This window comes from Fusarium poae, chromosome 4, assembly GCF_019609905.1.
Source record: "Fusarium poae strain DAOMC 252244 chromosome 4, whole genome shotgun sequence".
Lineage (NCBI taxonomy): Eukaryota > Fungi > Ascomycota > Sordariomycetes > Hypocreales > Nectriaceae > Fusarium > Fusarium poae.
The window spans coordinates 7,481,159-7,495,633 of record NC_058402.1 but is presented as its reverse complement, the minus strand read 5'-3'; the positions used below and the strand labels follow the sequence as shown (position 1 = coordinate 7,495,633).

General features: G+C 48.1%; 6 protein-coding genes across 6 annotated transcripts; all 6 read right to left on the bottom strand.

Moving 5' to 3' along the window:
- Window positions 1-128: 128 nt before the first annotated feature.
- Window positions 129-1,832, bottom strand: FSR3 (fusarubin cluster-monooxygenase; the record flags this gene model as incomplete). The annotated part of the gene is made up of 3 exons (XM_044856875.1): window positions 129-800; window positions 850-913; window positions 961-1,832. 3 exons carry the CDS (start codon window positions 1,830-1,832, stop codon window positions 129-131), a joined length of 1,608 nt encoding a protein of 535 aa, XP_044704188.1.
- Window positions 1,833-2,610: 778 nt separating this feature from the next.
- FPOAC1_012520 (uncharacterized protein) lies at window positions 2,611-6,402 on the bottom strand (the record flags this gene model as incomplete). Its single annotated transcript, XM_044856874.1, has 1 exon — window positions 2,611-6,402. The coding sequence occupies one exon, from the start codon at window positions 6,400-6,402 to the stop codon at window positions 2,611-2,613; it is 3,792 nt and encodes a 1,263-aa protein (XP_044704187.1).
- Window positions 6,403-7,437: 1,035 nt separating this feature from the next.
- FPOAC1_012519 (uncharacterized protein) lies at window positions 7,438-9,192 on the bottom strand (the record flags this gene model as incomplete). The annotated part of the gene is made up of 6 exons (XM_044856873.1): window positions 7,438-7,711; window positions 7,768-7,952; window positions 8,025-8,156; window positions 8,214-8,819; window positions 8,872-8,883; window positions 8,944-9,192. The coding sequence occupies 6 exons, from the start codon at window positions 9,190-9,192 to the stop codon at window positions 7,438-7,440; spliced, it is 1,458 nt and encodes a 485-aa protein (XP_044704186.1).
- Window positions 9,193-9,617: 425 nt separating this feature from the next.
- Window positions 9,618-10,745, bottom strand: FSR4 (fusarubin cluster-oxidoreductase; the record flags this gene model as incomplete). The annotated part of the gene is made up of 3 exons (XM_044856872.1): window positions 9,618-10,306; window positions 10,356-10,573; window positions 10,624-10,745. The coding sequence occupies 3 exons, from the start codon at window positions 10,743-10,745 to the stop codon at window positions 9,618-9,620; spliced, it is 1,029 nt and encodes a 342-aa protein (XP_044704185.1).
- Window positions 10,746-11,467: 722 nt separating this feature from the next.
- On the bottom strand, window positions 11,468-12,268 carry FSR5 (fusarubin cluster-dehydrogenase; the record flags this gene model as incomplete). Its single annotated transcript, XM_044856871.1, has 1 exon — window positions 11,468-12,268. The coding sequence occupies one exon, from the start codon at window positions 12,266-12,268 to the stop codon at window positions 11,468-11,470; it is 801 nt and encodes a 266-aa protein (XP_044704184.1).
- A 1,048-nt stretch (window positions 12,269-13,316) lies between these two features.
- On the bottom strand, window positions 13,317-14,435 carry FPOAC1_012516 (uncharacterized protein; the record flags this gene model as incomplete). The annotated part of the gene is made up of 1 exon (XM_044856870.1): window positions 13,317-14,435. One exon carries the CDS (start codon window positions 14,433-14,435, stop codon window positions 13,317-13,319), a length of 1,119 nt encoding a protein of 372 aa, XP_044704183.1.
- Between the last annotated feature and the right edge of the window lie 40 nt (window positions 14,436-14,475).

The window sequence follows — 14,475 nt, the reverse complement described above, 5'->3', positions numbered from 1 at the left end:
CATGATAACTCAACTGGGAGAGGTAATAGATTAAAAATGATCCTCCCTAACATGTGACAAGTTTTAACACGGCAATCAATTAACACACCAGACTCTACCTCATATCCTCAGACTCTCCTAAAACTCACCTAAGCCCAGTCCCCATCTTGCAAATCCTCCAACTTCTCACCAGCCTTGATCTGCTCCTGCACCTCCTTCATCGTCCAATGCCTATACCGATGACCCTTGGGAAAGTTCGTGTTATGCAACGGAATCTTTCCATCACTCACAACATGATGTAAAGCCTCGCAGAACTTCTCATACGCATACGCCTCAGGATCATGGCTCCAAATCCACTTTGGATATCGCGATCGGATCAACGCAGGGTTCTTGGCAATAGCCTCCCAATCCGTGTGCTGCTTGAGCTGCTGGTTCACAAAACCCATTTTCTGCCCGCACGACACACGCTGGAAGCGTAGCTTGTTATAAGCCTTTGTCGCATTGGCGGCTTGCGATTTGCCTGCGAGTTGAAGACATGTTGCGAGAGTTACTCCGTCTTCAATTGCCTGAGTGGCGCCGTTACCTGATGTTGGGAGGAATGCGTGCGCTGCGTCGCCGAGTTGGACAACGCGGCCTCCGGGAGATGTCCACTGCTCGTGGGGGTCTCTGAACTTGAGCTGCCAGTTTACCACAGACCCTTTGGGAGCAGTCTTAATAAAGGCTGCTACAGCTGGGTGTACAGCGTTGTTCTTTTCCATGGCAGCTATGACTTCTGCTGGGTCAACGTCTGGAACCCAGGATTCGTTGGCGGATTCATCGTGCTTCACGAGTCAGCTGAGTGTACTAAATTCTAAGTGAGAATTGACTTACAGAGTGGATGAAGCTCCAGAAGGCGATATCATGAGTGAGGGCAATCATGTTGTGTGATCCATTGCTGTCAACTGTCAGTCTATCATCTCAAAAACACGTCAATCGACTCACCCAAGCCAAAATTGCCAAATTGGCTGTCCCTTGGGATCAAAGTTCCACATCTCTTTGACCAAAGGATCCTTCAGCGCATGCTCAACTGGATATCCCGCCCGATAAATCGCCTTGCCACTTGTCGTCAATGTCTCAGGCATAGGGACGATGGTGTTGGACTTGGTGCGCAAGCCATCAGCAGCAACAACGATATCAGCCGTGCGTTTCACCCCATTCTCAAGAGTGACACCTCCAGCGCCTTGCCCAAGATCCTCCCAGTACTCGACAACCTTGCATCCCCATTCGACCTGAATTCCCACACGTTCCGCTTGACGCAAGAACGCGCGGTAGAGTTTGATACGGCTATGCGCATTGACAGAAGGGAAGCCACGTCTTCCCTTGAGATTCTCAGGGTCGTTGAACATGGGTGGCGCAGGACCCCAGATTCTCTCGCCAGTTTGTTTGTAGTATGACATGGCAACATCGTACTGGCACTCTTCAATCTCATAGCCCATATCAGGCCAGTGTCGAAGTAGAAGGATTGCGCTGGGCTGGATCTGGACATTGTCGCCTGTCCAGACTGGTGTTGGGCTGCGGTCTAGGACGCGGACTGTGTGGCCTTTGCGCCAGCATTCGAGAGCGCAGGTTATGCCTCCCAGACCAGCACCGGCGATGAGAACAGTGATGCCGGTCTCTGGGTAGCGCATCACCTGAAGGTCTATGCCTCTCTTTGATGAATCTTCAAGTCGTTCTTCATGTGTTCTGGTTCGTTTTGGCTGAGAGTCACCATTGATGGAGATGCCGTTTGTGTCTCCATTCAGGGGCTGATTGGCAGTAGGCGGGGCTTCTCCCACGCCATTGGTATGAGGTTTCTCCATATCTTGAGTATGCATCTTTTTGTCTAAAGTTGGGATCTAGGAGCAGAAAGTAATTGATATCATATTCTTGTCAGACAGTGGTAACTCCCTTATTTGAAGCATACTACGATATCTCACTAACAACGCCCTGCAGGACTTGGCATCATATTGTCAAGCGCCACAAACTCCAAATTTCTTCGTGCTACCACCATTCCCGACATGTTTCCCGAGATGATCCCCATCAAGATCTACGACAGTCGTTGACGCTAAGGGTTCAGCTCAATTGATGATCCCGCTACTATGTCCTAATGAGTCAACTATCGCGAGATGTTTGCTACACACGCTGACATAGGCTCCTTGGCATGAGACTATAGTCATGTTGAAGTGAATTGACTGGTCACGATCTGATGCGGTTATCGTGGATTTAATGATCTTGAGTAGCTACCCGACACAGTATGCGTATTCATTCGGAGGCCGAAGCATGATGAGTGAACCATTTACTGGGAGTGAAGCGTCGATTACAAAGTCTTCCAAGTTCTACCAGCACCGTATCTTAATGTTGCGATGGTGGCACAGGATTATCAGCATAGCGGCCGGGCTCCGAGCCATAAGCTTCTACCCATTCCCGTCCAAACGGCCAATATTCGATGATATCGTCTTTTCCGGGAGGTGAGTTTGATGAGAGCATTCATCACAGTGAAACTATTGAATCTGAATGCGCGGTAACCAAGTTTAATTATATCTAAGTTGAAAGAAAGCAAAAGTCCCAAACATTGTCTAAAAAGTTCACTAAGAACTCATTCCTAACTGTAATCTACCCTTTGACTGCAATCGCTGCAACAACACCATCATCTTTAAGCACACTTTTAACCAGTAATACCACTGCCTTCAAGTTCGCCGAATAAAAGTCTCCTTTAGTCGACACTCCCTCTTCTCGAAGAGGCGTCGGCACCTTGTCTTTGATCGAGGTGGGAATGTTCTCGCAAATCGTATCGTAAAGACGGCATGGAACCTTCTCCTCGCGCACTCGTTGGTGCATCTCCAATTTCATCCTGCGGTTCATTTCTGTCCTCACACTCCCAAGTATACCAAGTAACGCCTCTGATTCAAGCGCCGCAGCACCGCGTTGCTCTTTTATATTTTGGAGCAGCAAAAATGTGTTCTTGGCTGTGACTAATTGAACAAGCTTTGCAGGAGGGTAGCTATATGCTCGCGCAGTATGGATCAACCTGTCCATGTAGTTTATAAAGGCCGATGGATCGTGGAAGAATGCCTTTGCCATGAGCTTCTCAGTCAGCTGGGCTAGATCGAGAAGCTCATCTCGTAGCTCTTGCTGTAGCTCGAGATAAGCATCGATAGCATTGAGAAGTGATGTCTCGAGCTCATTGGTGTGTTCGTTCCAGGTTCTGATCGCATCTTCGGGGACAGTCGTGCGGGTGACTCTCTTCGTCCTAATTATGTACCTCATGTTGCAATGCTCCGTCCAGTGGCAGTGGCAAATAATGCATTTCTCGTCTTTGATCGTCTCGCAATACCTTTTGTCCTCGTCATTGCTGTACGGACAGATCTCGTGGCAGGTTATATTGCAATGAAGGCATCGTGTTGATCCTTTACCTTCAGGTAGATCCTGTGTCACCACCCGATCTTCAGTGATGGAAATCTCAGCATCTGGAGCCTTTCCAATAGCATCGGCGAGAGTATCCAAATTCTCGATTAGGTTCCATGCTTCAGTCGCCGTCTTGAAGATCTTTTGTTCGGTAACGGCGCATTTTTGTTCAAGATCAAGGCGGTCTCGTATCACTTCGGCGCTTGAATCGGTAGGGACGGGCGTCGTTTTGAGAAGTACGGCCATGACTTGGAACTGGCCTCTTGTGGACCACAACCACATGTCCCGGAGCTGATCGATATCGGTGACATCTAACGTGGCAGTGAATGCAAGGTTGTTGACTGAGATCTCGCCATTCTGCACCGGCCAGCCGAGTTTTTGCAGTGTGTCGTGTGCAGCTGGCTTACCAGAATCGCCGAAAGTATAGATAGTTCGAAGACAGTCCTCAACATCTTTGGCGAAGAGCTGTGATATGTGTGTAGAGACAGGTGTTAAGAAGGTAGTTCGAGACTCCATTGCACGGCATGTAAAGAAGATGGCGTTTACATGACTAACTGTGCTAAAGAAGTCTGACATGGCGGCCGTGACGAAAGAGTCCCGCTGGTAACCTTTCGTGTCGCTATAGCCAGGTGCGTCCACAATAAGCATTGTTTTACCTCGGAAGAGGGGAGAGAATGGTCTGATGCGATAGCAGGTTACAAATTGTGACGATGTCTGACTGGCACTGCGGTCGTCTATCATCATAATGCGTGCAAAGTCTTCAAAATCACCACCAAATAAGTATGAAACGAAGGCGTTGATCTCAGTACTCTTCCCGTGGCCACTGGGACCTGTAAAGACAGTGACAATGGTGTTATCCTTGTCTGCGATATCTGCAGCGGGGATGCTGGCTTCGAATTCAGCTGCAACATCAACGATGCGCACTGCGACAGTGTCTGGAAATCGGGGATCGCTACAATTACGATCGACGATGGTCGTGTGTCCCAAAAAGAGTGTCCTGTTTCCAGCTTCCTTGTCCATATCCCACGGCTTTGTACCTTTTCGATTGGGGTTGGATAATGTTTGATGGTTCTTTTCGTGGAAGTCTAACATCCTAGAGGCCACAGAGGGCCAGCGAGGTGTTCGGACAACAGCAGGAATACTCCAGCCAGACAGCCCTATTATCGTCTTGACGCTGAGCATGACTTCGTAGTCACAGTCATCAAACAACGAATCTCCTGTTCCGTTCTTCTTTGGGATAACGGAACTCTCGGACGGATCGAGTTCCAGTTCGATGAATGTTTCGTTTGCTGTTACACGAGGAACGGAACCATCTTTCTCAATGTTGGGCATAGGTCGGTAGCGAACAATGTAGGAACTTGCTGGGATAGCAGATTCCAGTTCGTCGCTTTTTTCCCTTTCCCACGACAGAGCAATGCCCTGTTCTTTAATCGTCAACGCGGGTGCCGCTGGCGCTTTGGGGAGCATGCCGGTAACGATGGTAAATTCATCATTGTACCCAAGTATAATGTCGCCAATTTTAGTCGTCACGGCTTTTTCTTCACCCGGACGACAGGCTTTGTCTACACTCGCCACACCGAATATGACTTCATCTGGCGCACTCGGGCGCAAGCTGACCAGTTCTGCACAAGCTGCTCTGACACTGTTGATAGTCCGTGAACTCTCAAACCACTCTTCGTCGCCTTTTTCTTTTTCTTCTTCGTCGCTGCCATCATCGTCACTGTCGAATATCTCGGTTGATTGCATCTTTTTCTCTAATGGATGTCGACTTCGGTTGATCTGGGTTCCACCAAATGATAGTAGTACTCTCGGCGCAGAAACAGTTGTCAGGGACTCTCGTTTCAGTCCGCCTAGATGGTTTTGGAAGCCTTGATCCAACATGGAGGCAGCTGTTGACTGAAGAACTTCTAGTTCCTTCTGTTTCAGATCTGCAAATTCTTCTGCAATTCGAACACGTTGTTCAAATAGAGAAACAGCTTTTCGGAGCTCCGAGATCTTACTACTGTAGTCGGTATTACCGTCCCGTAGTTCTGGTAGAAGACGTCGTGCTGCTTCAATAAAATCTGATTCGCCTTCCAAAAAGGCTTCCCGTAGCCCGCGGATTTGGCCTTTGATCTTTGGGAACCAGTGGCGGAGCACCTCATGTTGTAGTAACTCGTCCAGTCTGAGCCGGGCCGTGGTTCCTGTCTTGAGAACTACAGCTGTTCTGTTGACGATACCAGCGTCAAGGCTGCGAATCAGACGGTTGGCAGTGCTATCGAGGAGGTCGACGGGAAGAAGCTTATAATAGAGGGTATTTGTCTGCTTAGCTAGCTTGGTTGGCATCTCAGTTGCAATACGACGAGCGTCCTCCCAAGTGGAGACATTCTCAGCGATGGCGCCACTGTATGAGATCTTGACGTTCTCGCGGTTGGCATCGCTCACGTCCTTGTATTCCAGCTTGGCTGAGCCATTGATTGGGACACCGATGAGTGTGGCCTTTAAATCTCCAGCAATCTCTTTTGCTTCCTCTTCCGAGGAAGCAGAGCGGACCAAACTAATAGTTGCACTTCCACCCTCGACCACTTCTGCAACAAAGTGTGTGAAACGAGGATTATCGAGGGTGCGGTGGTACTTCATGGAAGAAAGGGTTTCCTGTGGGATTCGTCGAGTCCAACGAGTAACGGTGCATGATGCATCAAGACGTGCCTCATGTGTGGAAGATTTGGTATCGCTTAGATACTTGGCGGAACCGGTTGCTTGAATTATTTTCAGATCCAGGGCGAGTGATCCTTCCACATCGAGGGCTGACTTTTTGCGAGAATCTTCAATAGATGTAGAATAGTAAAACTCGGCATTTTGGACCTTGCTCTCATCCTTTGTCTGCTCGCTATTGACGACGGCATTATCCCATAGGGATATGCCTGCGAATAGTTCTGAGGTGCGGACGTTGTACAACATGCCGAGTTGCACATCCTGTCCGAGGGCAGGAAGGATAATTCCATCACCAGAGACGACCATGATGTCGATTGATGTTGTGGATGAATGATTTGAATGTCACAGCCAATACAAAGAGGAAGTAATTAGATTGTCGTCAGGTGTATCTGTCTTTCCACCTATGAAACGAAACAAACCTCGAAAAGGGATTGGACAGATTCATCTGACTACGGGAAGTTCGTTAAGAAATAGCATAGGTAGGTAGGTAGTTAAGGCATCAACCAAAAAGAGCGGAGACGACAGCACACGAACACAACACAGATCAATCTCCACATATGGGTTCAATAATATCGTATCAACTCATGAACGCCAATTATAGGTGCGGGGCAATAAATGATATCCAGCATCTTACTCGCAAAAAAAGTCATGGTTGGACCACCATGGTCTGACGTGTCAATCATCGCTACCGTTGTACGTTGCAGCCCGCTTTCTAATTCGCCGACTGTGGGCGGTAAAGGCCAGCGGTTGGGGCTATCAAAAATATCCTGGTTGCTGGGAATATGAGTTGAACGGTGAGAGTCCACCGCTGAAACAAACACACGAGCCTCAAGAATTATCAACAACCATTTTTATCTCAGCTTGATAGAGAGAAAACATGGGCGATCACGATTTGCGACAATCGAGAGGAAGCTACAGGGTAACTGGGTTGGTGAGACTATAGGGACCCACACTAGCTGTATAGCTTGGACCGATCAAGAACGAGAAGCTCTTTGAAAATATTCTGTTGCAAGTGAATTTGATATCCTTCAACATTGACAAAGATATTGTTTGCTGTTTCGTGCTGAAATGCAATGTTTGACATTGGAGCGCCGTTCCTGTGCGTGCTTGTGCGTCTACGTCATGTCATCCTTGACCACGGCAGGGGTACACGATTGGGTATGTCGAGTCATAAAATAAAAAGGAATAAAAGAGTATTCAATACGAGAGCACTATTGAGGAAAGACACTTTTCAATATTTTAAATTCGCTACAGAATCAATCATCTTAATGTAAATCATCAAAAGGCCAGAGGTAACCAACCATCTAAATCACCATTTACATTTTTCTACGCCTTTTTTTTTTAAACATTCAACTCAGCAGCCTTGGCCTTCTGGATGACCTCCTGGTAAGGCTGAAGCTTCTTCTCAAGCTTACCTCCGGGTCCGCAGAACTTGTCAACAAGCTGAGCACTGCGGCCGATGTAAAGCTCGGGCTTCATCATATCATCAAGGTCAGCCCAGATGGGCTTGAAGAACTCGGTGTTCTTGATTCGCTCCACCATGTCGTTGGGCTTGCCGAGACTTTGGACCTGGTGAGAGGCCTCGAAGGAGAGGACACGGATTTGCTCGTGGGCCCTGTTTTGTTTCTGTTAGAAGGATTTCTCAAGTAGTGGAGGATTTGAGCTGCTTACTCTTGGCGGGAGACACCCATGGCTACTAGGCGCATGATGACGTTCTCTGTGATCATGAATGGCAGCTCAGCCATGATGTTGGAGTGGATCTTGAGGGGGAAGACGACGAGACCCTCGGTGACGTTCTGGAGGGTGATGGTGATGGCGTCGGCGAGGAGGAACATCTCGGGAATGTCCATGCGTCGCTGTAATCGGTTAGATATGATCATGAAACAAATTGCTTTTCAAATGTCATTAGCTGGCTCAGGGGTACTTACGCAAGCGGAGTCATCCAAAGATCGCTCCATCCACTGAGTAGAGTGAGTGCTCTGGAAGTTGGCAGCCTTTCCTTGCAGGACACGGGCAAGACTGGCAATGCGCTCAGATCGCATGGGGTTCTGCTTGTAGGCCTAAGAACGCATTAGCAAGCTGTCAAATTTCAACCGCAAACTGTTGAACAAACTCACCATGGCACTGCTGCCAATTTGACCCTTCTCTCTGGGCTCACCAACCTCCTTCATGGTGGCAAGATGTCGCAGATCAGAAGCAATCTTGGTAGCACTGGTACCAAAGCCGGTGACGGCATTGGCGACCAAGCAGTCGACCTTTCGGGTATATGTCTGTGTAGAAATATCATAGCATTCCTCGAAACCAGCCTTTTGGCAGAGAAGCTCGTTGAGCTTGTCGCACTTGTCATGGTCACCGGCGAAAATCTCGAGGAAACTGGCTTGAGTACCGGTAGTACCCTGAGCACCACGGAACTTGAGCTCGGCACGGACGCGCTCGAATTCCTGAAGATCCATGAGGAGATCCTGGGCCCAGGCGGCAGCTCGCTTACCGACTGTGCTAATCTGAGCGGGCTGAAGATGTGTGAAGGAGAGAGTGGGCTCCTTCTTCCACTCGAGGGCGAAAGACTGAAGGTTGGAGAGGACCTTGGCCAGCTTGGGGATGAGAATGTCGAGAGCGTCTCTCATGAGGATAAGCTCTGTGTTGTCGGTTACGTAGCAGCTTGTTGCGCCGTAGTGGATGATACCAGCGGCAGCAGGGGCGACTTGTCCAAAGGCGTGGACGTGCTATTTTCCATTAGCATATGATATGATGCCATTAATTGTTTACAAGTCTTACAGCCATGACATCCTATATTTACACTAGTTAGCTACCAATTACTTTTATGATAATCAATTGATGATATCTTACATGTCGGCGAATCTTCTCCTCAACACGAGCAGTCTCAAAGTCCTCATCAGTGACAATGAGGTTGGCCCGCATCTGCTCGAGAGCCTCATCGGTGATAGTGGGGATACCCAACTCCTTCTCACTCTCAGCGAGGTAAAGCCAGAGCTTGCGCCATGTTGAGTGACGAGATCGTTGACTGAAGAGGTGGGACAGCTCCTGGCTGCAGTATCGACCCGTGAGGGAAGTCTGGTAAGTGTCGTAAGCAGACATTTTTGTTTTTTGTAATGATATCACTTTAATTGAGATGTGATGTAAAAGATCATAAACATCATACGTCGCGGGGCACTTTTTTACCCCGCGAAGAATTTTCAGGTACTTCAGGATGAAAAAGTGACCCCGCCGGATTAGGTTAATCCGGGTTGGAGGAACCGATAGCGGAGGGTACTAGACAGAAAAGGTGGCTCTCAGCTTTAGGCTACAAAAATAAGTTGCCTAAGAGATCCCATCGACGTAGCATAAGCTGACCCGCTAATTTCGTCTCTCGTCCCTTAGGCTCTCATATTTCTGACGCCCCAAGAGAACGAAAAAGTTACGGGTAGCTGAACACTAACACTGCCATCGCGTCGCGTCGACGATAAAGAACATACGAGCCGTAAATCAGAATAAAACCAACATTATCGTACAGGTCTTGCCAGTCACGACTCGACACCAGGTGTATCCGCAATCCTGTACACATATTTAACAGCACTAGCCGTCCCATTCTCCAACTTCACCAAACCCTCCTCAATACCATTCAATCCACCTGGAATCACCTCCTGTGGATGTGCCTTCAACCAACCATCCTCAAGCCCCTTGCTGAAATATCTCGTGTAAACATACCCAAAATCTTTCAGATCCTCATGAATACTCGCGACAGTAGTGACAGACTTGGTAATCGTCTTTGGAATATCCGAGTAACTCTGTGCAGGAATGATGAGAGTGATCTTGCCAGTAGTCTGATCAAGAACGTCGCAGATAGTCTGGTATGAACCTCCCTCGGATATAGCGTCAAAGGCATATTCAAGCTTTCTTTCTCCGAGGCATTCTTTCATTCCTTGAATTACTGCGTTGCGACCTTTTCTATAGTCGATAACCGTGTCGCCTTTGCTTCTGTCGATTAGACTCTCCACATGTTCTTGGGCGCGACCAGCTATGCAGATGAGAGGATGAAAATTGGACCGTTTGGCAAGTTGGACTGCATATGATCCAACAGCTGAAGATGCACCCCAGATAACCAAGGGAATCCGTTCAGAGTCTTGAACTGGAAGCCACGGTTCTGGAAGTTTGAGACGCGCATAGAGCGCGCAAGCAGCAGTGAGTGCAGTGAGTGGTATTGCAGCGCCCTCTGCCAATCGCTGTTACTTACGACCGCAACTTGAACAGTGACTACTCACCTTGGAAGGAAGTGTTGTCTGGTAACTTGAATGTAGTATAAGCAGGACTTACACCATACTCAGCATAACTCCCACCAGGCGTCTTCATCTCATGCATCGCGGCAACACGATCACCGGGTTTGAACTCATACACCCCTTCGCCAACCTCATGAACGACACCAGCATGTTCATCGCCTTGGTTTCCAGTACCTTTGGCTCCCCAATACAACGGTCGTTTCCTGGACATTGTCAATACCTTAAAATAATCAAATTTGCATCTAATGCTCACCAATCTTTGGGGTTGCTTGCAGCGAAAGCAATCTTGGTGACAACCTGCCCAGGCCCTGCTTTGGGAATCGGACTGTCGATGATATTCACTTTTGGGCCACTGGATACGATTGCTTCTTTCATCGTATTGATATTTCTGATTTGATGTGAGAGTGTTTGAAGACGACGTAGAGCTGCTCTGTTGGGTAGACGAGATAACATGTTGTTGGCCAAATTGATTGTAAATAATGACGACCGGGCAGACAATTGAATACATCATTTGATATTATGCATCACATTTGTGCAACCAAATATGACCAATCTTTCATCCTTGCATTGTCCTTCCCCAGTGCGGAGTTGGGTGGTGCTAAGTCCGAAACGCGAGGTTGATAGCGAGAGGCCGAAATGGGTTTGTGTCGCCAGAATTTGCTTGAAGGTCCGAGGCGCGAAAATAGAAAATTCAGAACAACGAATTGACGCAATGGATCTCGTTACACGGCATTTGCAAGATTCTCGTGGTGAAATGTGGTCGTTGTTTGAGCAGTCGTAAAAGCATGACACTAATGTTGTGAGCTTCAAGGCGACGTAGGTAACGGAAAGAGAACTTGATTTCCACGCTTCAGGGTAAGAAAATAAATTGAATAAAAGCAGTGCATAAATATCATAACATGGTCGAATAATTTCGTCCTTTGTGCCTCTAGCGGCCAACGTTTTTGCATCTTGATGTAGAGACATCGCTGTTCAGCACAGATAATATTGAGGGGACATGGCCAGAGATTTAAATGGTATGATGTCATGAAGGATTTTGTTTTCATTGGGTAGTTCATGGTTCTAATTACAGAGAAAGTTGACCAGCAGTCTCTAATCTAAGACATGAGTGTTCCTCCAGTAGTCTCAACAATACTTCCAGAAGCATTCTTGTTCTTCATCAAGTAGACATAAGCCTCGGCCACATCCTCAACCTGCCCAATAGATCCTGTAGTCATTCTAGCCTTGAGACGACCAGTAACAGCATCCCAGTACCCAGCCTGCTTGACATTATCCCATAGCTCTGTCTCGATCGGACCCTGGGCGACCGCGTTGACTCGGATAGGAGCAAGATCAACAGCCAAGCCGCGAACCATACCTCGTAGACCGGAGAGGTAAGAGTACATGACTGTCCAGTCTTTGGAAGCATGTTCGACAGCACCACCGGTGGCGACGGTGAAGGAGGAAGAGTCGGCTTCGTTCAGGTGCTTCCGAAGCTGCTGCGCAACAACAAGTGGTGCAAAGAATCGTACAGTACCAGCCTGCTGGATATCCTTCAGCGAAAACTCCTCGAGTTTTCCGACGGCGAGCTTATCTCCAGCTGTGAAGACGACATGGTCCAACTTTCCAGACTTGGATACTTGGGTAAAGAGGCTTTCGACTTCCGAGTTAAGAGTCTCGGGGGAGCCGAGGTTGCAAGTGATACCGTGGAGTTTAGCCTGGGAAGATTGATTCTTTTCCCTGAGACGCTCAATGGCGGTGGTGAGCTTGTCTTTTGAAGAGGATGCGATGAAAACGGAAGAAGCGCCGTTTTGGATGGCTGCTTCAGCGACACCAAAACCGATACCTGAAGAACCGCCGATGACCAGGACGCGAGAGCCTGCGAGCTTGGAAGCGTATTTCCCGAGTGTCGATGCCATTTTGACGATGTGAGGTTTCAAATGTTATGACGAGAAGTGAGGGGAAGATGTTGTTATTGGTACAAGAAAAGAGGTTGGGTAGAGAAGAAGTGAGGTACGCCTTTTATGCGTTGGGTGGCATGCGTGGAGCAAACATGGCTTATACTAAAACATGTTTGCTTGTTTTGGAATTCCTTAGCACGCCTTGCCAAGGTATCCCCTCGCAGAATGTAATTGGTAGACATCTACCTATCGGATTGATTCAATGTCTCGGAGTCCGGAACGATACTTGACCGTAGAAGCTTGTTGGTTATGCTTGTGTAACTGGACTTTGTCGTACCTGTCCGATGCCCCGCAACTGTCAACTTGACCTCGCGACTGTGCGAAGAAGCGAGACCGAGCAAGACATGAATCCTTCAGGTTCCATACTTTAAGGGCCGATACTTCCGCTGCATCTTGCCATGCTTTCCATCTCCAAAGATGAAGTAATTGTACGATCGCGCCTCGCCTGGAAATCATATCCTATAAATATCGGCGGACACGTCAACGCCGCTGCGGCATGTGAAACATGGCCCGTTCCCTCTTTACTGCACCGGTGCAGATGTTCCTTTACCCTTCATGCAACTCGGGTCAATTTAAGGAATATCGACGGGTATCTGCTTTATCTCCCCATGTCGTATGAGTTTCAGCGATAACCATGCCTGTCTTCGTTGAGTAGCAAAGCCTCCCGCATTCCTGTAGGAATCTTTTCGGCTTCCGAATTCCATGACTGAGACAGATGGTGGCTTCACCACAATGAACCGGGTTTACGATCAAGAGAGAGGACATACTCTCTCAAATGGATATTGTGGCAGTGTCCGCCGTCTCACATGATGTCGGATGTTTCGTACTCTCGAGGAGATAAGGTGTCGATCAACACACAAATTTGCTCCTTACCTAGGTCACGTATTTCTCAGTGCCCTAGACAATTTTGAACTCCAGTGATCAATATCGTGCCTCAAATGGTGACGTAGATCGAATGAATTTTGTGTCATTCTGCATGCCCAGACAATGCAAGTAACGACAACGCCTACGTAAAGTCCTCGTGTCCGTTCTTAATCTTCCGAATAATATCCTGCAACTCTTCCGTCATACTTCTCGCGGCAGAGACATTCCATCCTACCATTTCGCCGTTTGTATTATAAGAAGATTCAAAGCTCTCCATGACTGTTTCTGCTTTGCGTAATTCTCTCAACAACACCGTCCTTTGCAGTGTCGCCTGGTCTTCATCGTCAAGGTCCAACATCCCTAGTTGAATCTTGATTGGTCTTATCGCAGCGCCTTCTGCATGATAGCGGGCTGTGACTGCGACTTTGTACCAAAAAATGACCTTTGCTAGTATTGCACCGTGCAGCATCGTGATATGGGACTTTTTTGCACAAGCGCACTTAAGAAGAGGAACCATGTTTGCCAGAGCAGCTTTGTTGACAGATAAGACTGTGTCAATGCTTGGCACTGGGTGTGATGATTGATTTCCGTGTGCTTGCTTACAAAACTCGGTAGTTTGGTCGTTGCAGTGAAGTGATTGTAGTAGACGTAAAGCCGTTTCTTCACACTCGTGTGGCTGTATGATAGTATGCATCTCCATGGTTGTAGTTGGATCTGTTGGTTTGATCGATAGCAATGGGTCTGGGGATGATATGCCACTCGACCCTGATGGACTGGCATCCAACCCAAAGCCCAAAGACGCCCATGGATCCACCCATGATATAGCATTCAGTCCGTCAAAATCGACAGGGACGTCAATGTGTGTTTTCCAATTATCAAAGGCCGCGCAATCACCCAACGTCGAGTATCCCGATGCTCTGTAATCCCACGCCAGATCGGAGATGGAGATACCCTCAAACCCGTTGCCGAACGTGGTGAGAGTAGAAGGAGACGCGGTTGTGTTGCTCAATGACGAAGATCTTTGCGTTTGGGCTTCAGTAATCTTACGATGTCTTGCCCGCTTCCCATGCCTTCGTGATGCACTGTAATAACACTCTCTCGCTTGGCCATTATCTTCACAGCGCTCACAAGGGTGAGTTCTACTGCACCGCACTTTTGCTGTCGTACAAGAGTCGCAGGCAAGCCTCAGACGGACAGGTTTCGCGGATCGAGCGGTGGAGGGTGTGTGCAATTCGTTAAACAATCGATAGCCGTCAGTCATTTTTTCTGAATTGTGTTTTATTGAAGTTGGTGTTTCGAGA